At 36.9% G+C, this 23,786-nt stretch overlaps 2 protein-coding genes and 1 long non-coding RNA gene across 3 annotated transcripts; 1 reads left to right on the forward strand and 2 right to left on the reverse strand.

The window, feature by feature from the left end:
* Nucleotides 1-16,239: 16,239 nt before the first annotated feature.
* Nucleotides 16,240-17,742, reverse strand: LOC122034862. The gene is made up of 3 exons (XR_006126804.1): nt 17,127-17,742; nt 16,955-17,035; nt 16,240-16,606 (listed from the first exon to the last, which is right to left on the reverse strand). It is a non-coding gene; the product is annotated as an uncharacterized LOC122034862 (long non-coding RNA).
* A 1,821-nt stretch (nt 17,743-19,563) lies between these two features.
* Nucleotides 19,564-20,184, forward strand: LOC122033774 (sex determination protein tasselseed-2-like). The gene is made up of 3 exons (XM_042592937.1): nt 19,564-19,652; nt 19,717-19,867; nt 19,954-20,184. The coding sequence occupies exons 1-3, from the start codon at nt 19,564-19,566 to the stop codon at nt 20,182-20,184; spliced, it is 471 nt and encodes a 156-aa protein (XP_042448871.1).
* Nucleotides 20,185-21,052: 868 nt separating this feature from the next.
* On the reverse strand, nt 21,053-21,793 carry LOC122033775 (secreted RxLR effector protein 161-like). The gene has a single exon (XM_042592938.1). It carries the CDS (start codon nt 21,791-21,793, stop codon nt 21,053-21,055), a length of 741 nt encoding a protein of 246 aa, XP_042448872.1.
* Between the last annotated feature and the right edge of the window lie 1,993 nt (nt 21,794-23,786).

Raw genomic sequence — 23,786 nt, forward strand, 5'->3', positions numbered from 1 at the left:
GAAGAACATGCATGCAACATTTCACGACGACAGAGATGACAGAGAGGAAAATGAGTCTTGGAAGATGAACAGGTTGGCTTGGGAATCCAGCTCTTGAACAAACAACAGTTTTATGATTTTTGATGGCAATGCTAAGGGCATCTCCAATAGTTAGAATTCTAAAAAAAAAAATTTATGATTCCAATATATCACATCATACCACATCAACATTCTAAAAATCTATTGAAACACCTCCAATAGTTAGAGTTCTAAAGAGTTCTAAATAATTTTTAAGTGGTCTAATTAATAACATGTAATTGCATTGCTACATGCATATTACATCAATTTCAAAGAAAAAAATATCTTTAAAATTTCACTACTGCTCTTAAAATACAATGCTCAAACCTTGCATCCACAATAATTAAAACTTTTTTGTTCAGCTTTTTTATTTTTCAAACCTTTTTAAAAACCTTGCATTGGAGATGTCCTAAGAGCATCTCCAATGCAAGATTTTTAAAGAGGTTTGTAAAATGAAAAAGTTAAATAAAAAAGTTCTAACCATTATGGATGTAAGGTTTGAAGTTTATTGTTAAAGAGCAGTAGTGAAATTTCAAAACTACTTTTTTTTTTTTGTTGAAATTGATGTAATATGCATGTAGTCATGCAATTACATATTATAAAATGAAGCACACAGAAATCATTTAAAGCTCTAACGTAACTATTGGAGATGTTTCAATAAGTTTTTAGAATGTTGATGTAGCATGATGTGGCATATTGAAATCATAAAAAAAGCTTTTATAAAACTCTAACTATTAGACGTTGACGTGTGCAAATTTGACAGAATCGCCAACATAGTTATGACCTCTTGACTTTGTATATAGACCTAGTTGCATACTTCTGTTTTTTTCTCTCTTTCTTTCCATTCTTTCGATCTTGTGCATACTAAGATGAGCAAATAAAATGTCAGTGTCCAAAAATCAGGGGGGAGTCCCTGACGAAAATCCTTCGACGCTCAAGTCAATCTAAATTCCGAACAGGTGAATGAAGAATGATAGAGAACGTGCGTGTGAAAGTAAGCTTGAGATATGAACAAAACGTGTTGATCCTGTCCGAAAACGGGAAGGTGACTAGCTAGGGATGTGGTTGTTGTGTTGACCTGATATAGACCGTGTCCTGCTCTATAAAACAAGCAATGTCAGTGTCGAGCCAAGGAAGGGATTCCTGACGTAACTTATTCATGGATTGACGATATTTTCTCGACACCACCTTCGTCATTTCTTTCATGTCATCCTCTGTAAATCTTGAAGTGTATCTTGCTCCTAAATGGAAAAGGACAAAGCGGTCTTGTTGCCTTCCACCGTCTAGTGAAAGCTTCCATGTTTATAAAGGAATTTCTTTAAAGCGACCACTAGCGTCTAGCCCCGTTCAAGATACATGGATGAGGTTAGGCTACTCATGCAGTGGTCGAACTTCTGCCCAAAATCATGTGTTCACGACGAAGAGCCTCTGGAATGCCCTGAGGAATCCTCTTGGAGTAACCATAGGATGCTCGCCTTTACGAATTTTTCCCATCCCCGACCAAAGGACATGAGGGAGATGGAAAATAACACATGGTGTATAGTGCTCAGAACACTGAGTACGTTGATCAAGGGTGATCACTCATGGAGAATACTGTGGACGCAACTCGACCAATACGAAAATGACACAACTTGTGAGAACAATGTGAGTACTCATAGGGGTTCTAAACACTGTGTTCAATATTAAACTTATGATGTAATCAAAATATAATTTTATTCATAATATTTTGTCAATAAAGCTATAAATGTAATTTATAGCTATTACATATTATTTTCTTACACGTAAGTAGCTACTACATTATGTAACAACTATTGCCAACTAGCTGTTGTGATTATTCTGATTTTTATGGGGTAGATGTTAAAGCATACAAATTTTTTCCGTTTATCATTTGTATGCCCTTTCAAAAGGTCTTATTTTTCCCCTTTTATAGCATTGTAGCAGTTAACATTTCAAGTAGTTGCTACAACGTTGTATTAGGTAACCATGACAGTTACTGCTACAACATTGTAGAAGCTAACCATTGCAGTAGCAATTTTAGCATTGTAGCAGGTATCATTCCACGTAGTTGCTACAACGTTGTAACAACTAACCGTCGAGTTAGCTGCTACACGTTTTTCATCTGTATGTTAGTAATAGAGAGGTGGTAAGCACAATAGTAGCTGTGAGATTGAAAACGTCGGTGAAACTGGAATAGACGAGGGCGAGAGAGAGAGAGAGAGAGAGAGAGAGCGGCGAGATAGAGAGTGGTGAGCCAAGTAGCTTGCAACGTCTTTGCTTGTTAGTTTCTTCTACATGTTGTGGCAACTCACAACTCTGGAGTAGCTTCTACAATGTGTAGCAACTAATCTGTAGTAACTGCTACACGATGTGGCAGCTCACATGTCTGGAGTTTCTTCGAAAATGTGTGGCAGCTAATCCGTAGTAACTGTTACACAGTGTAGCACTACTCTTGAGAAGTTGCTATACGTTGTAGCAGCTTCTGACAACTAGCTGCTGAAATGTGCTGCAGTAGCTGCTGCAATGTGCTGCAGTAGCTGCTGCAATGTGCTGCAGTAACTGCTGCAATGTGCTGCTATGACATGTAGCATCTTGTAAGTAATTATACGTTAACTAATAAAACATGTAGAAGCTCAATTTAAGTGATCTAAATAAAAAACTAAGATCGGCAGACTAACATCTTATTGAGCGTAAACGAAGAAAGACTTGGAGACTATAGTTGGGTTTGATATATATGAATAGAATTATATATTAATATGATTTACAATACAACGTACACGCCCTAGAATTCAATATTTTCCAATAGATGGATGTCCGCTTTAATAGTTGTTTTGGTGTCTCATAGAGGTACCAGAATGTTCCTCCTACCCCAGATAGGGGTGTGTGGCTGAATAATACGTTGGATAAAGATGAGATGCTTGCTCCATCTGCCTATGTTTATGAGACTTACCTTCACAAGTCTATGAAAGAGAGGCTATCTCCGAGTTGGCTCGGTTTAATTTATAAGGACCTTATTTTATCTGCTTGCTGCTCCAAATCTTGCTACTGTTGCGATATTAGTCGACCATCTGCTTGGGTCTTCTTTGTCAGGATGGTGATCGCGGAAGCATGCTTCAATACCAGGTCATCCAGTTTGGTAGTCCTTTGCTCTAAGTCCAAATCAATTTTTTCCCTTAAGGCGACTTTGGCTCGAATTTGGGAATGAGCAGCAGATAGACGCACCTCAAGTTCTCCCTGTTGTGAGTGATGAAGATCCAAAGCTTGCATCACATGTGCTAGGGATAGCTCTTTCTCAGATAATAGTTGAGGACAAGGGGGAAAAATCTAAATTCATAGCTCTTGACAATATACCCAGGAGAAGATGAAGAAAGAAAAGGTAAGATCAGTGCAGCGAGAATTACCAAAGGTAACCCCCCCCCCCCCCCCTTTTAATCAGGTCATGGGACACATGATATGGGGGGAGGGGGTCACGGGATGACTGTAGTCGATTTGAAGTTTCTCAAACGATCAATGTTTATCAAACGGATGGGGAGGATGACATGACAGTCAAAGTATAGGTGATGTGGTGGTCAAAAGTCTGGGTCAAAGTTAAATTAGCGGAATATTCCTCATATGAGACGGGGATTCAACCAAAAATAAAGTTCCTGAGTCCATCCTACAGGGTTCCATAGTAGGACGCTACAAGTTCTAGTAGCTACTTCGACAATTAATTGCTACATCATGTAGCAGTTAACTGTCCATGTAGTTGTTACAACGTATAACAGCCACTCGGTAAGTCGTTTTATTAGTAGCTTCATTTTCTAAAAAATATATCCCCAAAAATTATTTTTGTAGTTGTATATCAACTTGGTAAAAAATGATTTTAAATTTTTTTCCCTGCTGCACAGACTGTGCTTTGCCGCTACACGTTCTAGCAGCTACTTGGACAAATAATTGCCACGCCCTGTAGCAGCTAACTATCCATGTCGCTGTTACAATGTGTAGTAGACTACTTGGAATGTTAGTTGCTACAACGATGTAGCAGGTTTTGTTTCGACAAATAACTTAATACTGCACCTTGTAGCAGTTAGGCGGTAGTTGTTGCTACACCGTGTATATATTACTTCTCTCGCAATTGCTAAAATGTTAAAGTGAGAGACTATTTACCCTTTTGTCCAAGCTTCCACGAACATGAACACTACTAACCCATACTAAGTTCGGGAGTAGCTACCGTCGCTTTGTCTACCAACCTCACTACAACGTCTGATTTTCTCCTTCGAATCTTCATCCCTGTCGTAAGTTAATTTGATTCTTCACTTAGGAATTAGGGTTTGAACATTTAGGGTTTATATAGTTTTGAATCGCCTTCTAGAATAGTGTAGTTAACTCTACGAGCATTTAAATATTTCCTTTATATTATATTTTCTCCTAATTAATCATCATCATTGATTGAAATTTATAAATATATTTGAAGCTAAATATTTCATTCTCTAGCAGTGGAAGACACCTGTGATGCTAATCAGCTATACATTCCCCAAGTTGCTGAAGATCGAAAACCATGAATTGAGATGAAATTTTCATCAGTAGAGGAGGCATTTTCGTTCTATAATCAATATGCACATGAAGTCGGATTTAGTGCAAGATTAGGCATTAGCAAGAAAAATAAGAGGACAAATGAAGTTGGATGGAAACAATTTGTATGATTTAAAGAAAGACATACAGATGATAAACGAAAAAAAGAAGCACAAGTTGACAATGTAAAGGAAAGAGCACGTGACGAAATAAGGACTAGATGTAGGCCAAAACTTTCACTTGTTAAAGAATAGACCGTGCCAAATTGGATTTCCACAAAATTCATGGAAAGTCATAATCATCCACTCTCCACTCCTTCGAAGGTGCATTTGCTTCGCTCACATTGCCATATTTCTGAAGCCAAGAAAGTATTAACACAGCAGTTTTCATAGGCTAATGTGCTAACTTGTCAACAAGTTCGATTATTGGAGATAGATTCTGGAGGGCCTGAGCACCTAGGTTGAACAGAACGGGATATTATAAACTTTGAGAAAGACCTAAGGGATGAACAAAAGGAAATTGATGCCGAAACACTGATTGAATTATTTGCAACTGAGAAAGAGAAGAATTCAGCCTTTTTATATGATTATGAGACTGATTTAGGGTTTATAAGGAATTATAAGGAATTATATATTTGTAAGAATGAGGAAAACTTAAAAAAAATATACAATAGCCAAGAAAGAAGCTAAGAAAGTGGTGAGTGAAGCAAAAAATGAAACTTTTGAACGGTTATATCAAAAATTGGATACAAAAGAAGGGGAAGGAGACATTTATAGAATAGCTAAAGTGAGAGAAAGAAAAACAAGAGATCTTAGCCAAATAAAATGTATTAAAGATGAATGTAATAGGGTATTAGTAAGCGATGGAGAAATAAAAGAGCGGTGGAAGAGGTATTTTCATCAACTTTTTAATGAAGGTTTAGGAGACCAACTTAACTTGGGTAATTTAATTAGGTCAAATGAGCATCGAAATTTTAATTTTTATCGTAGAATTCAAACTTCAAAAGTAAAACAAACTTTAAATGAGATGCACAATGGAAAAGCCGTTGGACCAGATGATATTCCAATAGAGGTATGGAAGTGCTTAGGGAAACAAGGTATTGAATGACTTACAAAATTATTTAACATGATATTGAAAACGAAAAAAAATACATGATCAATGGAGGATAAGTACTCTAGTTCCCTTATATAAGAATAAGGGAGACGTACAAAATTGTACAAACTATAGGGGTATTAAACTAATGAGTCATACTATGAAACTTTGGGAAAAAGTAATAGAAAAAAGATTAAGGAAGGAGACAACAGTGACAGAAAATCAATTTGGGTTCATGCCTGGAAGGTCGACAATAGAAGCTATACATCTTCTTAGATAATTAATTGAAAAATATCGGGAGCAAAAACAAGATCTACACATGGTATTCATTGACTTAGAAAAAGCGTATGATAGAGTCCCAAGAGAAATTATATGGCGAATTTTAGAAAAGTATACTACTTCTAGGCCTAAGCGCTTCATCTACTCCCATAGCATCACTAACAAGTTTCCAAGTCATGCCCATGTCATGTTCAACTTCATCATCAGCCCCATCAACAATCCAATCTTGATCACTTGCTAGAAGAACCTCAATATTCCTCTCTTTCTCTCAATTTTTCTTGTTCATCATTTTTACATTGAATTGAACAAAGACTAGATTATTTAATCGATGTGTATCTAGTTTATTCCTTTTCTTTGTATGCACCTACAAATACAATTAATATTTATGAGAACATAATGAACTATTAGTCTATTAGTATTAAAATAGTCCAAGACTTTAAGCTACTAACCCCTTTAAATGTACTCTAATTTCTTTCACACCCCGATGAACTAGTAGTTAAAGAGAGGATCTTCATAGCAATTTTCTGCAAGTTAGGAGTCAATGCACCAAAAGTCGACCACCAATTTGCTGTGTAATTATAAAAAAAAAAAGTCAATAGAATGCATAATATTAATAACCTCAAACAATAATAATATTATGAATATTTATTTAATTACCTGGATCAAACTTGTCATCATTCAATGAACATGCTTTTACTTCAATGGGTTTCCCAAAGATAGCCTCATTTTTCTTATACATGTGTAACTCCTTACTCAAAATGATATTTTGCATATCAATATCCCCAAAAAAGATAACATCCATACAATCAATGACCCCAATTGTGACAGTTTGATCCAAATAAAGAAGTTGATCCTTATAATGATAAAAAGGATTCAACAAATAAGCCATCAGATGCAGTGGACTATCTAGCCTATCTTTCATCTTTGCATCAATAATATGCTGATAGTTTTTTGGAACATTACTTAGAGCATTCTTAATATCTTTCTTAGCTTGCAGAAGCTCACCATACACAAAACCCATAGATGGTTTCTTATCGGCATCAACAATTCGAAGCACCTTCACCAAATGTGCAAAAACCTTCAAGCACAATGACACACCAGTCTAAAACCCAATACTCAACACATTTGTGTAAGATGTACGGTTTTCCCTTTAACACTCTTGGAAAATTTGCATTCTTCCCGATCAGTGCTAGTAAACATTGCCCTTAATTGACTTTTTTTCTCAGATAAACTTTGCAAAGTTAGAAATGCTGAAGCAAATCTAGTCACCCCTGGTCTCACAATATCTCTCTTCTTTGTATATGATCTCATCAATGCTAAGGTCTTATGGTGAGCATAAATAAATATAGTTAATGTCTTGGCTTGATCAATGACTTTCTTGAACCTTGGTATACTTGCAATGCTTTCAAGCATAAGATTTATAGAATGAATAGCACATGAGGTCCAAAAGATTGTTGGCCTCTTCTCCTTCAAAAACTTTGCAGCTCCCATGTTATTTGAGGCATTATCAGTTAGTATTTGAACAACAATTTTTGGACCAACCTGTTGAATGCATTGCTCAACATACTCATAAATTAGTTGACTTGTATGGGTTTCATCTGCAGATTCTTTAGAGGAAATAAAAACGGTGCCTAATCTAGAATTGACACACAAGTTCATAATTGGCCTCCTTTTTCTGTCACTCCAAGCATCTATCATAATTGAGCACCCATTCAATTTCCATTCTTCTTCATTTGTCTTCAGTAAGCCTTTGATCCTGTCAACCTCTTTCTTCAAATATGGCTCGCTTATTTCATATCTAGTAGAAGGTTTAAACCCTGGCCCAAATTGACCAACCACCTCCATCATCACCTTAAAGCTATCTCTATCGACAACATTAAAAGAAACACCAGCTTCATACGCCCATCTGCAGACATATTCTTTAACCAAACTTGTTCTTTCTTTGAAAAGAGCATCATTGATGTTTTGTTCCTGCTTGCTCTTTGCTAATTTCAAAGAAGTCTCAGGGTTAATGACACTTGAAAACTTATCCATAAGACCAAGGGTACGTGATGGTTTCATGGTCCCAAAAGACTCTTGAAATTCATCCACATCAATGTCTTTTCGAATATTCACATTCGATCTTAAAGATTCCTCTTCAATTTTCTTGTTTCTCTTCTTCATCTTTCCCTCATTAATTGCATTTCTACACTTAGCTTGATCATCTTTTGAAGACTTTGGACATGCAGACACATTTCCCATTATGTGTGCTATATGTTCTTTTATTCTGTAAACTCCTCCAGACATAACTTTCCCACACAAAATACATTTGATTTTGTTCAAGTTCTTTGCATCAATTAACATCCCATACACCCATCCAACATCGTTCGATTTTCGTTTTAGTACTTCACAATCTTGAGAAGCTTGAGAAACACTAACCGAGCCCGAACCCTCGGGAGCAGTTGAAGATGCCATAACTGCATAATAGTAAGCCAATGAAAAAGCTTCTAATGAAAAATTGAAGAATTGAAACATTAACAAAAGCTTCCAATGAAAAATTGTAACCGGTAACCCTCATTAATTCAGTAAGTATTACTATATTAGCATGTCAAATCTCTTTAATCGACCAAGAAGCATCAAAGATGAACCAAGAAGCAAGATGGCAGAAGCACCAAGAAGCATAAAAGAAGAAGCAAGAAGGAAGAAGCACCGAGAAACATCGAAGAATCAAGAATCATCAAAGAAGAAGCAAGAAGCACCAAGAAGCATCAAATAACCAAGAAACATCGAAGAACCAAGAAGGCAGAAGCACTAAGAAGAACCAAGAAGCATCAAAGAAGCATCAAAGAAGAACCAAGAAGCAAGAAGGCAGAAGCACCAAGAAGCATTGAAGAACCAAGAAGGCAAGCAAGAAACATGAAAGAATCGGTCCTCACCAGTGGTGCAGATTCTTGCTTCTAATCCTCACCAATGGTGCAGATTCTTGCTTCTTCGAGTTTGATGCAGAGAGATTCCAGCGGGGCGTGGCAGAGAATGATGGGCGGATGGACTGGAATGAACGCCGCAACGATGCTTTTACGACGACAGAGAGATTCGCAGAGAGATTAGGGTGGAACTGTGGAAAGAAACATAGTAGTTTTAGACTTTTTGGCCATAAATAATTATAGAAAAAAGGTTTTGGTCCAGAACAAAAAAAAAACTGTTCGATCTAAGCGGCGCTTAGTCCAAAAAACCAATACAACTCCTCAACATCTACCTGTTACCTGGCAAAAGAAAAACCAATACAAGGGGTGGTGAGTGCAGATCACTCAACGGGTAATAAGAATATGATAGTGCATGGATAAAAATGTAAGACGAGCAAAGATATACAATCTCAGTAGAGAAAAAGAGCATAATCATATATGACATGATAAACATACATACCCGTACCAGTCTAACACAAACAGTATAATGACTAGTAACTCACTAGGAATCAGCAACAAGCATGCTCATAACACTTGGACAATATATATATATATATATATATATATAACCATGTATGATAAACTGTAATAGATGATCAAATGTGAGAGGATTGCTTCATCACAAGAATGTGTCATATGTGGGAGCAACGCTCCCCCACAAGCAATCCGTTGTATGTGGGAGCAACGCTCCACCATAAGCAATCCGCAATATGTGAGAACAACGCTCCACCACAAACTATACAATATATTTGGAAGCAATGCTCTACCACAAGCAATACAATATATGCGGGAGCAATGCTCCACCACAAGCAATACAAATGACTAAGACATCTAGCTATCTAGCAAGAGACTGCGCGAGAACACTCTATCACAGATAACCCGTGGGCAGTCCGAAATGTCAGGGTCCTTGTCTGCACAAAAATACTCTACCACAGATAACCTGTGGGCAGATAAGATGTAGCTATCTAGCTACGGGCTGCGCAAGAACACTCTACCACAGATAACCCGTGCGTAACCCAGGGTATAACAATCATTGTCAACTAGCTCTGGCTATGAGGGAGCAATGGTCGTCAAACTAGCTCATACCACATGCGAGCAATGATCGTCAAACTAGCTCATACCGCAAGGGAGCAATGATCATCAAACTAGCTCATACCGCAAGAGAGCAATGGTCGTCAAACTAGCTCATACCACAAAAAAACAATAGTCGTCAGCATGCATATAGTGCAATGATGAACATGATGTAAATAATCATAATACCAATATAATGATCATCAATGCAATAACTCCCTCAACATAAATACAACATAATCAACATAATCCTCTAATAATACACACCAGACACATGTGCACATATCACACAGGTTTAATTGGCAAGATACGTCTGACATGTGTGTACACGTAGCATAGGTATAATTAACAAGATATCTCTAATAATACGCCAAACATGTGTACACACACCACCACACAAGTTTAATCGACAAGATACCTCCAATAGTACACACCTGATAGTGTGTACACACAATATAAGTATAATCAACAAGATACCTCCAATAATACACCAGACATATGTACACACACCACCACACAGGTTTAATCGACAAGATACCTCCAATAATACACACCTGACACGTGTGTACCACAACATAAGTATAATCAACAAAATACCTCCAATAATACATCAGATACGTGTACACACAAAACCACACAAGTTTAATCGATAAGATACCTCCAATAGTACACACCTGATATGTGTGTACACACTTGAGAAGGGCAAAGCATCAATGGCTCTCACATAGCCGATGCAATCGCTGTCCTGGCCTCACGCGGAGGAAGATTACCAGCGATCGGTCGAGAACGGGTAGCAAATCAGGATCAGACACAGGGAGGCAAATCACGATCAGGATGGGGGAAAAGAAGAAGAGGGCAGCGAGCTCGGGAGGAGAAGAAAAAATTAGAAAATTAAAACCTAGGATTAAGCCATCAAAACCTAAATTTTTATTTCAATCAACTCTCAACTTCAATGAGTATTCTAAATAGGCTTTCTCTAAGCCTAATAAATTCATCCCCTAAACTTGTCATACGGACTCTAATTAAATCCTGAAAAATTTCTATAAATTTCTAGAAAATTAATAACACTTATTATTTAATTGTCGGTCTTACAATTAGAGTTTATTAATTAAGCAAGTGTAAAGATCTTATCGATGCAAGTGACTCAGACATTTTAGTCATTTGAGTCTGATCAATCACCCTAAGATAGGGGTGAATATCAATTCATAATCGAACTATAAAACAAAACCAATTAAACCACTGCACTGCACATCTAAATCAATTAAATCGAACACTATTATAAAAATAAATTAAACTGATATAAAATTAAATTAAATTGATAAAAAAATAATAAATTCAATCATAATCAAATTTTTTTATTAATAAATTTAATCGATTTATAAAATTTAAAATCAAAAATAAATTGATTAAATAAAAAAAATCTATATTTTTGGAAAAAACACACATGAATTTTCAAATCAATTGAATTTCCAAATTCAATTGATTATTTAATTTAATTAACTTTTCTCATCCCTAACTTATGAGAGCTCTATAGATCCATTTGATATAAAAATTTATAAACCTAGTTAGCTCTAGCGTGATTCAATAAATTTTTTCTATTGGTCATCAGGATAAATTAGAAAATGCTCACAATGGGCGGCCAAGAAGTCCAGCATCCTTTGGTTATGGTCCCATTTGGAAGAAAATTTCATATAAATTCGCCATAACTGGAGATCGAACCGTGACTGATTGGGTGACAACCTGGATGCCCTGTCGCTGCACCATAGTCCTAGCGGCATATTTGTAAAAATTTTTCCTCCAAATGGAGCACACAACCAAAGGATAATAAGCTTCTGGATTTCTCGCCGCAAGCGCTTCGCGATTTACCTTGGCGGCTAGTGGAAAATTTTCATGAGACCGAGCCGATCACCCCAGGACTACTTAATAAGATTAACTGGATTTATCATTTTTTTTCTATAGATCTATTTGATGCCCACGGGGCTAAGGTGCAACATAAAATCATCAAAATTGTCATTCAAATATCTATGGTTCAATCCCCAGTTATAATATATTTATAAAGATTTTTCTTCCAAATAAAGCGCGCAACCACGAAATATTGAACTTCTTGACCGTCTGTCATGAACGCTTTCTGATTTACCCTAACGCATTAAATTGGACTGATAATCCCATATTCATGATTTATCATTTTTTTCTATTAATCCACTTAATCCAAGTGATTTTTCTGATTTATCCTGACGATCGATAGAAAATATATACATATGTATGATAAATTGTAATAGATCATCAAATGTGAGAGCATCGCTCCATCACAAGAATATGTCATATGTGGGAGCAACGCTCCACCACAAACAATACAATATATCTAGAAGCAACACTCCACCACAAGCAATACAATATATGTGGGAGTAATGCTCCACCACAGCAATACAAATGACTAAGACATCTAGCTATCTAGTAAGGGACTACGCGAGAACACTCGACCACAGATAATCCATGGACAGTTTGAAATGTCAGGGTACCTATCTGCACGAGAATACTCTACCACAGATAACCCGCAGCTATCTAGCTACGGGCTGCGCGAGAACACTCTACCACAGATAACTCGTGGGCAGCCCTGTTAGGATGTATACTAAAAGCCTAGCTTTTGGTATAAACATTTATCTAGAAATAAGAATCACATTGGTCAAATGTCTACATTTATGATAAATGTAGCTATTCAATTAATTTATATTGTAGATAACATGGTGTGTGGTGTCACACACAGAGGATCATGTTATCAGTACCTTATAAATTATAAACAGTAGCTCACGACCAAGATGGAAAGGAACAAACCATTGGAAGGTCGTAGTGTAATTAGGTATTAGTTTATCTTAACTATATAATTACACTAGTACACTTAGAGTGTATTGAGTAGGACCATTAGAGGTCGTTTCTTTTATACTGACTTTATAAAGGAACAAAGACCTTAGTTATTATGGAAGTGTGTGCTCTTAATCCTAATATAATAACAAGCACATATATTTAATATTTATTTCTTTAATTTATCAATGGGTGAGATTTAGTTCGATAAATCAATAAGCCCGATAAGTTGGGAAATGATATCACTTATAGTGTGTGTTGTTGATTATAGAAGGAAACTGTGTCCTAGTAATCTAGGTTGAGAATGTCCCCAAGAGGAGCTCATAAGGATTGTCATGTTAAACCCTGCAGGTGGACTTAGTCCGACATGACGATAAGGTTGAGTGGTACTACTCTTGGACTAAGATATTAATTAAATGAGTTGTCAGTAACTCACTTAATTAGTGGGCATTCGACATCTTAAACACAGGGAGGCTAACACACTCATAATAAGAAGGAGCCCAAAATATAATTTGGGATTGGTGCGGTAGTTCAATAATAGTTCTTTAGTGGAATGAATTATTATTGATGAAATTAAGTTATCTGTTCGGGACGAACACGGGATGCTTAATTTCATCGGGAGACCAAAACTAATTCCTCCTCTCGGTCCCTATCGTAGCCTCTATATATAAAGTCTTGTATCCACCCAAGCTCATCTTCTAATCCATGTTGTTGGTGTTGCTATCCAAGGATGCTCATGTTGTTGTGATCAACATGATCAGCAAGTTCATGTTTGCTTGCTGTGAGATGTCGTTTGTTTAAACAAGAACAACAACTCACGTTGGTGTTCAATTGCTTCAACATTTTGCTTGCCAACTGTTTTCACCGTGAGAAGCTTTGAGATGTCAACGTGAGAAGCTTGAGAAGCTTTGAGATATCAACATGAAAATCTTTGAGAAACTTACCAAACGATGATGTGTCAACGTGAGAAGTTTTTGATAAACTTGCCAACGTTGATATGATTCATGTGAGAAATTGGTGAGGCTTATCACATGGAATTAAAAGGACTTTAATTTTAATTTTTAAATTCTTTTTATAACTATCCAACCATGAAGGGATTAAAAGGGGAAATTTATTTTTATAAATTTCCGGAAGCAAATAAGAAAGTTTTAATTTGTGTTTAAAATTTTATTTGCTTGGAGATTTTAATGTGGCCGGCCATTGTAATTGAAAAAAGGAATTTAATTTTAATTAATTAAAATTTTCTTTTTCATGGCAAAAGAATTAAAGAAGTTTTTATTTAAATTTCCTTATTTACCAAGACTAAGGATTATAAAAGAGGGGGTAGAGGTGCCTTCATGGTGAACGACTCTATTATTTTTCTCTCTCTTTTCCTCCTTGGTGGCCGACCCTAGCTTCTCCCTATTCTCTTCTTCTTGTGGCCGGCGGCAACCCCTCTTGGTGCTCTTGATGGTGGCCGGTTCTAGCTAGGAGAAGAAGAAGAGAAAGGAGGTTTTGTTTCTTGCATCCCTTGGAGCTTGGTGGTGGTGGCCGGACCTCTACTTCTCTTGGAGAATTGTGGTGGCCGAAACTTAGAAGGAAGAAGAAGGTGCTTGGTGGTTCTCGTCTCGGAAGATCGTTGCCCACACAACGTCCGAGGTTAGAAGAGGAATACGGTAGAAGATCAAGCTTGTATGGGCCAGCCCTATTGCTTGGTGACCAAGCTTGTAGGGGCCAGCCAAGATTAATTCAAATAGGAGGGTTGTTTTGAATTTTTAAAATTTCCTCTTTGTAGAAAACTATAAGTTTTAAAAGAGAGTTTTTAATTTTTTAAAACTTTCCTTATTTGAATTAGGCCACATGTTTTAATAGAGAGTTTTAAAAGTTTTAAAACTTTCCTTTTTTAACCATCCTCATGGTTTAAGAAAAAAAAGGAAGATAAGTTTTAAAATTAAAATTTTCTATCATCATGTTAAAAAAAGAAATTTTATAAGAAAATTTTTAAATTTTAAAACATAATTTTAATTTTTAAAACTTTCCTTTTTTAATTCCTACTTTAGGAAAGAGAGCTTGTAAAATTTTATAAGAGGATTATTTCTTGTAAAATTTTTTAAAAATATATTTCCTTATTCCTCTTGATGAGGTGGCTGGCCACCTTGCTTGGTGCCAAAGCAAGTGGCCGGCCATCATAAAATAAAAATAAAAATCATCAAATCAAAATTGGTGATTGATTCAATCAAGAGAAATGAAAAGGAAAAATAAAAAGAAAAAAAGAGAAAACTCTTGGATGATCTTATTTTTTGTAAAAAGTTTTTCCTTTTTTGCCTTGGGCAAGTAATATAAAAGAAAGGGTGAGGGGGCTTCATGTGACACAACTCTTATTCTTTGGCTTGGAGACTCTCTTGGTGGTCGACCCCTCTCTCCCTCTCTTCTCCCTTTGCTCTCTTTTCTATTGTGGTGGTGGTGGCCGAATATTACAAGGAGGAGAAGCTCTTTTGGGTGGTGTTCATCTTGGAGGATCGTCGCCCACACGACGTCCAAGGCGAGGCGAGGAATACGACAGAAGATCTCGAGGTCATTAGCTTACAAAGAGAATGTATAACTAGTAATTTTCTTCCGCATCATACTAGTTATTTTCTTTGTAAGAATTCTAAATACAAGCAGCAATTAGATCTAGTTTTTCGAAATAGTTTTTCGAGTTTGTGTTTTCTTCTTTTTCGAATTTGGGATTCGATTGTTCTTTTTGGTTAACCTAGAGTTATTTAAGGAAATTAAATATTAGCTTTCCTTAAAAGGCTTTGTCTAGGCAGTGGTGGTTGCTCCCATATCCAAGAAGGCCATGTGCCTCACCATGCAGTCCTGGAAGCCAATTTTGAAAATTAATATTTAATAGAATTAATAATTTAGGTAGATTTGAATCAATAGTGTTAAGTTCCACTTGCGATTCAAATCTAAACCATTAAGAACAGATAAGTTAAATTTGGAATCAATGATGTTAAGTTCGTCTGCGATTCCTAATTTAACTTCTAAAAGAACACAATAGGTTATTTAAGGAAAGGTTCGGCACTTGTACAAAAATTTTGTACAGTGGAACCGGTATGTTTTCCTAGGACTAACCAACATAATCAACAAAATACCTCCAATAATACACTAGACACATGTACACACACTATCACGCAAGTTTAATCGACAAGATACCTCCAATAGTACACACCTGACACGTGTGTACACACAATATAGGTATAATCAATAAGATACTTCCAATAATACACCAAACATGTGTACACACACCACCACATAGGTTTAATCGACAAGATACTCCAATAGTACACACCTGACACGTGTGTACATACAACATATATTTTTTTCAAAAAACATGATCCATCAATCACATATACCTGTATGCATGAAAAGATCTAACATGCGACTACCAACAAGATATACAATAAGTAACAACACTTATACACATGGGCACACTAGCATATGCATAATCAACATGATAACTCCTACAATACACACCATACACGTGTATACACTACAGAGTAGAAATATCAAACGGTGAGACTATATAAATAATAAAGATATCATCTCAAAGATCAAGCATATAAGTATCAAGCATAGATAAAACACGAGTGGAGTCAAGGTTAAGCAACCTAATCCATCAAATAATCCATGCACTAAGTTCAAAGAACTGTAGAGACCAAGAAAGAAGTACTCGCCTTTATATAACTCATGTCGGAAAAACTCCCATGTCACGTTACTCGTCGCAAATCACTGATCTACATTTCACATAATATACAAATTTAGCTAATTATATATGAATTAAATAGCTAAATCAAATTCTCAAAACCTATTTAGGGTAACTCCAATCAAAATATGATCATCGCTTAACCCCTAATATATGTTTAGGTCTCAGTAAAAATAATTCACCACCTAAACTCAAGTTAATCCAGCTTCAACCCTAATCAATCCACAATCCACATATACAACTCAATCAATTTCTATAATCAACTATTCATTGTATCATCTACTAGACATCATGATCATTTGCAATCCAACCAAAACAAAACTCATGTATTAAGATTCCTACTTCATCAAACAACAATTCTGTTTAACCGAAAATTTACCTAATTTTCCATCTTCTTCTTAGGTAACAACTCCCCTGATATTTCACAGCCAACGCAATTGATGCCAATAATGATGGCCAACTATAATAACCAGCCAAGCATTAAATTTTTACATTTCAATACAGAGAATGAAAATTTAGTCTTCTCTAATCGGATACGTAGCATGCCTTACCTCAATCTAGTCCAGGCATACACCTCTCCATGACCAAACCTTCCGGCCGCCTAGTGATTGGCTGATGATAGAGAGGAAAAGGGTAAGGCAACACTGATCCAATCTAAGGCATGGCTCCGGGAATTGGAGACAATGCTCCGGTGGGAAGAGACAGCGGCGATCAAGTGGTACTAACACAATCGACAGCGGTGCTAAGCAATAGATGGCGCCGGTGATGTAAGCTAGGGCATAGGAGGAGATCGATAGCTCTCCCTTTACCGGCGGCATCACAGATCTAGCCTTCAGCAAGGAGGCGGTGTCGTCTTAAGGAGAAAGGTATTCTGCAAGAAGGGCAATGTGTCAATGGCTCTCACATGGCCGATGCAGTCTTTGTCCTGGCCTCACGCGGAGGAAGATGACCAGCGATCGGTCGAGAAGGGGCAGCAAATCAAGATTAGACACGGGGAGGCAGATCACGATCGGGATGGGGTAAAAGAAGAAGAGGGCAGCAAGCTCAGGAGGAGAAGAATCAGAAAATTAAAATCTAGAGTTAAGCTATCAAAACCTAAATTTTTATTTCAATCAACTCTCAACTTCAATAGGTATTCTAAATAGACTTTCTCTAAGCCTAATAAATTCATCCCCTAAACTTATCATACAGACTCTAATTAAATCTCGAAAAAAATTCTATAAATTTCTAGAAAATTAATAACACTTATTATTTAATTACCGGTCTTACAATTAGAGTTTATTAAATTGAGCAAGTGTAAAGAACTTGTTGATGCAAGTGACTCAGACATTTTAGTGGAGTCAGATCAATCACCCTATCCATAGGGGTGAATATCAATTCATAATCGAACTATAAATCAAAACCAATTAAACCGCTGCACTGCACATCCAAATCAATTAAATCAAACATTATTATAAAAACAAATTAAACAGATATAAAATTAAATTAAATTGGTAAAAAAAATAATAAATTCAATCATAATCAAATTTTTTATTAATAAATTTAATTGATTTATAAAATTTAAAATAAAAAACAAATTGATTAAAAAAATCTATATTTTTGGGAAAAAACACATGAATTTTCAAATTAATTGAATTTCTAAATTCAATTGATTATTTAATTTAATTAAATTTTCTCACCCCTAACCTATGAGAGCTCTATAGATCCATTTGATAAAAAAAAATTGGCTAAATAACTTTCAACCCTCCTGTGTTTTCCATCCAAAAGCAGTTTGCCCCTTATATTTAAAAAATGACACTTAGCCCCCCTATATTTTAAAGAAAAAAAAAGAAAAAAATAATAAATGACCAAAATAATCCTTACTTTTATTTAAATGTTAAAATTATGACTAAATAATTTTAAGCCCCTTTTATTTTCCATCCAAAAGTAATTTTCCTCCTGTATTAAAAAAATGACACTTAGCCCCCTATGTTTTAAAGGAAAAAAAGAAAAAAAAAAGTAAATGATCAAAATAAATCCTTTACTATTCTAAATGTTAAAATTATTCTAACTAAAACAACCTTATTTAAGGTAACCTTAGATTTTTAGACAAAAAGAAAAGTAAAAAATAAAAAATCTTACATAATCATTGAAAGTTTAATCTTAATCAAACCTGATTTATATATAGGTCAAAAATTTCAGTTATTCCTAAAAAAACTCTCACAAAATTTATTCATGCACCAGTAAAAAATTTTTCAAGAATTTGCAAGAATTTTTTTTCCAAATGGGGCACACAACCAAAGGATAATGGGCTTCTAGACTGTCTGCCGGGAGCGCTTCCCGATTTACCCTAATGGATAGTAGAAAATTTCATGAGACCGGACCGATCACCCTAGAACTAGTTAATCAAACTAACTTGATTTATTATTATTTTTTCTATAGATCTAATTGATGCCCACGGGGCTAGGTGCAACAGAAAATCATCAAAGTTGTCATTCAAAGATCTGTGGTTCAATCTCCAATTATAATCTATTTATAAAGATTTTTCTTCCAAATGAGACGCGCAATCATGAAATGCTGAATTCTTGACCACGAACACTTTTTGATTTATCCTGACAGATAGAAAATATTCATTAAATTGTACCGATCATCCCAGATTCAATATTACTTGATTTATCATTTTTTTTCTATCTATCCACTCGATCCAAGTGGGTTTGGTGGATTAGGTGTGGCAAAGCTAAGCCAACTAGTGAGCTCGATAAGCCCCGACAAGTCAAATGGGCTCTGCTAACTTCAATGGTTCGATCGAGTTGGATGAGTTGGACGGGTGGAGGAACAGCTACTAGCTAGTGCCTAAATGAATCAATTGAGCCGACAGATTTAACACTGCTCAATCTTCTATCATTTACACTGAGAAATGACCAAGACTTTGATTCTCTTTTCTTCCAAATTCTCTCTATAAAACACATCCCTCTATTTCACTTTCTTCCCCGATCGAGATTGCTCGCAATGCCTGCGGCGGAAGTGATGCCGGAGAAATCTCTCGAAGGGAAACGTGTTCATGTTTGGGAAACGGCCGCTCCTCCTCTGCCAAAATGGTGATCTTTCTGTTCGTTTGCTGCTTAACGATCTGCAAATCTTTTATGCTCTGTTTGTTTTTAGGCTCGAAGGCAAGGTGGCGATCGTCACGGGCGGCGCCCGCGGCATCGGCGAGGCTACGGTGCCGGTTTTCGCCCGGCACGGCGCGAAGGTGGTGGTGGCCGACGTTGAGGACGTCGACGGGGAGTCTCTGGCAACGCGGCTTGGCCCTTCGGTGAGCTGGGAAAGCACGGGATCCGGGTCAACTGCGTCTCTCCCTTCGGGGTGGCCATGCGGATGCTGGTCAACGCCTGGCGCTAGGTCGAGGACGAGCACGTCGATCCGGCGGACGCACCGCCGACAGCGGAGGAGGTGGAAAAGATTGAAGAAATGGTGAGGGGGCTGGCGAACCTGAAAGGCGTGACGTTGATGGCCAGGGACGTGGCCGAGGCGATCCTCTACCTGGCCAGCGACGAGTCCAGGTACGTGAGCGGCCACAACCTCGTCGTCGACGGCGGCGTCACCACCTCAAGGAACCTCATCGGACTGTAACACGCTCAAGAACGTCGTCTGCTCTGCTCCATCACATTACTTGATTGTTTCTTCTTCCTCCTCGACACTGATATCAGATCATTGTTCAAGCATCCTTCACTGTCTATAATTGATTCATTGTGGAATCAACAATTTCTCTTCTATGCGTTCCCGTGTTCTAATTGATCATAAACTAAATAAAATGCATAGCTCATTAATGTTCATTGATCCAGGTGAAATTGTCCCCTTGGGGTGGTGCGATGGTTAAGATATGAGGTATTGCCACATGAGGTCTTGGGGTTGAAACTCGGCGTGATCGAGCATAATCTCTCCCATGTCTTGGCCATTTGCACTAATGGCAAATAGTCATCCGTGATTTAACTCCTCCCTGTTAGTCTAGAGATGGATTGACGGGGCGTTGAGTGTCGAGAAAACAAATTGGACTATAAACAAGTAAATAAATTACTTGTATTATATTCACACTACAAAGACACTACAACACTTTTGAGGATCACTCACAATTTTAGAGAGGAAAAGAAAAAGAAGATGAAGAACAACTTTCAACTTGAAGACTCTATACTTTTATTTTTCGTTGGATGATAAAACAAGAATGCAGGGGGAGTATTTATAGTACTCACCATACAAGATACATAGTTGATCAGAAAATTAAATTCTATCTACCAGGAAATTCTATCCCTATCCATTGGATGAGAGAAATACTCTCAACCATACATTTTAATTCTTATCAATTAAATTCTATCTATTGAATGAGAGAAATACTCTCAACCACACGTTCTAATTTCTATCTGTTAAATCATTTCCATTGAATGAGAAAGAATACTCCCATCTATATTTTTATTTTTATCCGTTAACGAGTTGGTATTGATTTTCAACACTCCCCCTCAATACCAACCCTTTGTACTGTGCTGAGTTGATAACGGAACATCTTAAATTTGTTGGCGTTTAATCCTTTTGTAAGCACGTCCGCAACTTGATCATCTGTACTGATTTGTCTCATCTCAATTTCTCCTTGCAGAACTTTTTCTCTGATAAAATGATAATGAACTTCAACATTCTTAGTTCTTGCATGAAAGATTGGATTTTCTGCCAAACGAATTGTTGATTGATTGTCACAATATACTGGAACTGTATAATCTACTGGTTGATGTAAATTATTCATTAGTTGTATTATCCATGTGCTCTCTTGAGCTGCCATTGCTGCTGCTCGATACTCAGCTTCAGTAGTTGACAATGATACAGTTGGTTGTCTCTTGCTGCACCACGAGATTGTTCCAGAACCAAGCTTGAATACATAACCAGTTGTTGATCTTATTGTGTCACAATCTCCTGCATAGTCAGCATCGCAGTAGCCAACTAACTTGCAGTCTTCATTTCTTTTGTACAAAAGGCCATAATCAATTGTGTTCTTTACATATCTTAATATTCGTCGAGCTGCTTCCAAATGAGGCTTCTTTGGATTTTGCATATACCGACTTATCACACTGACTGCATAAGAAATATCAGGTCGAGTTAAGGTTAAGTAGATGAGACTACCTACCAATTGTTGATACATAGTTGCATCTTCTAAACTTTTCCCTTCATGTGCACATATTCTGATATTTGGCTCCATGGGTGTCGAAATCGGCTTGCATTTGAGCATTCCAAACTTTTTCAACAAGTCTTTGGAATATTTTTGTTGACAAAGAAATATTCCATTTTGTGTGCGATCAATCTCTAAACCAAGAAAGTGCTTAAGTTGCCCAAGTTCTTTCATTTGAAAGCGAACTGATAAATTCTCCTTTGTTTGAAGAATTTCTTCTTTGTCATCGCCTGTTATGACTAGGTCATCCACATATACTAACACGATAGTTAATTTTCCTTTATTTGTTTTGATAAAAAAAACTGGAATCTGCAGATGTTACTAAATAACCACTTTGAGTTAGAAATTCAGCAATTTTACCATACCACGCCCTGAGTGCTTGTTTCAATCTGTAGAGTGCTTTCCGTAGCTTACACACATATTCAGGATTATGTTGGTTCTGAAAACCTATTGGTTGGATCATATAAATTTTCCGATCCAATTCTCCATGAAGAAAAGCATTCTTCCATCCATCTGCCATAAATTCCAGTCTTTGTTGGCTGCAAGTGCAAGAAGGATTCGTACAGTTGTAAGTTTTGCCACTGGACTAAATGTTTCATCATAGTCTAGTCCATACTGTTGAGAGAAACCACGAGCTACCAATCGTGCCTTGTACCTCTCGATTGACCCATCTGGACGACGCTTTATTTTGAAAACCCACTTGCAAGAAATGGGTTTCACATCTCTTGGTTTTGGTATGAGATTCCAAGTTTGATTTTGCTGCAGTGCATCAATCTCTTCTTTCATAGCTATCACCCACTCAGGACTTTGCGACACTTCTTCAAATGTCTCAGGCTCTGTTACTTCTTCAACTATGGCTGCATTGACATATTTTGGATTTGACCTTCGTGTTCTATTTGACCTTCGGAGTTGAGATTGTGGAGTTGATTCTTCCATTTCACTAGGTCTCTCTTCTTCATTTAGTTGTTGATATATGCTGGTTTGCCAAGGACTCTGAGCCACTCCTTGCTCAATATCATTGTCATTTGGATCTCCTAATTCATCTGAACTTGGTTGAAGTTGAACAATATGCTCTCCCATCTTTTGTTGCAATTTGTCTTCGAGGTCTTTAGAATCTGACAATACCTCCTTAACGGGATTCCACCAAGAAGATGCTTCATCAAACACTACATTTTGTGAAGTGTAACATCTTCCACTTGTTGGATCGCAACATTTCCACCCCTTTCTTTGGCTATCATATCCCACAAAGATACATCTAATAGCTTTCTTGTCGAACTTGGTTCGTAAGTGATCAGAAACAAATACAAAGCATACGCATCCAAATACTCGAAGGTAGCTAACTGTAGGTTTTATGTTCCATAATTTCTCAAAAGGTGAAATGAATTCTAACCTGGGTTGAGGAAGTTTGTTAATGACAAAAGCTGCAGTCCTCATTGCTTCAGCCCAAAACCGTCTAGTTACATTTTTGTATTGCAACATACTCCGACAAACTTCTGCAAGATGTCGGTTCTTTCTTTCTGCTACACCATTCTGCTGTGGTGTGTTGGCACATGTGTACTGATGGTATATTCGACTTTCTCTTAAGTATTGGGAGAACTCTCTTGAGCTATATTCTCCCCCGTTGTCTGTGCATAGACAACAGATCTTTGTTCCCAATTCTCCTTCGACTGACTGTTTGAACTCTCTAAACTTGGAAAATGTATCAGATTTTTCTTTCATAAATAAGATCCAGACATACCTTGAGAAGTCATCAATGAATGTCACCATGTACCGCATACCGCCGATTGATGGTTGCTTAACGGGTCCGAATACATCAGAGCGGACTAACTCTAATGGTTCCTTTGCTTTAAACTTTGACTCTTGATATGGTAATTGGTGTGCTTTACCATATTGACATCCTGCACATACCGTGTCTGTTCGTATGTCTAGTTGAGGAAGCCCCTTAAGCATTGACTTCTTCATCATCATGTTTAACTTGGAATAGTTAACATGACCTAATCTCATATGCCATATGTCTGATGTT

This window comes from Zingiber officinale, chromosome 11B (genome assembly GCF_018446385.1).
Source record: "Zingiber officinale cultivar Zhangliang chromosome 11B, Zo_v1.1, whole genome shotgun sequence".
Taxonomy (NCBI): domain Eukaryota; kingdom Viridiplantae; phylum Streptophyta; class Magnoliopsida; order Zingiberales; family Zingiberaceae; genus Zingiber; species Zingiber officinale.

Bases quoted from the DNA above. Each gene is read 5' to 3' on its own strand.
- LOC122033774 (XM_042592937.1), top strand. From the start codon at position 19,564: ATGCCTGCGGCGGAAGTGATGCCGGAGAAATCTCTCGAAGGGAAACGT. The intron at 19,653-19,716 runs GTGATCTTTCTG...GTTTGTTTTTAG, and splicing joins GCTCCTCCTCTGCCAAAATG to GCTCGAAGGCAAGGTGGCGA. The intron at 19,868-19,953 runs GTGAGCTGGGAA...GCCTGGCGCTAG, and splicing joins CAACGCGGCTTGGCCCTTCG to GTCGAGGACGAGCACGTCGA.
- LOC122033775 (XM_042592938.1), bottom strand. From the start codon at position 21,793: ATGGAGCCAAATATCAGAATATGTGCACATGAAGGGAAAAGTTTAGAA.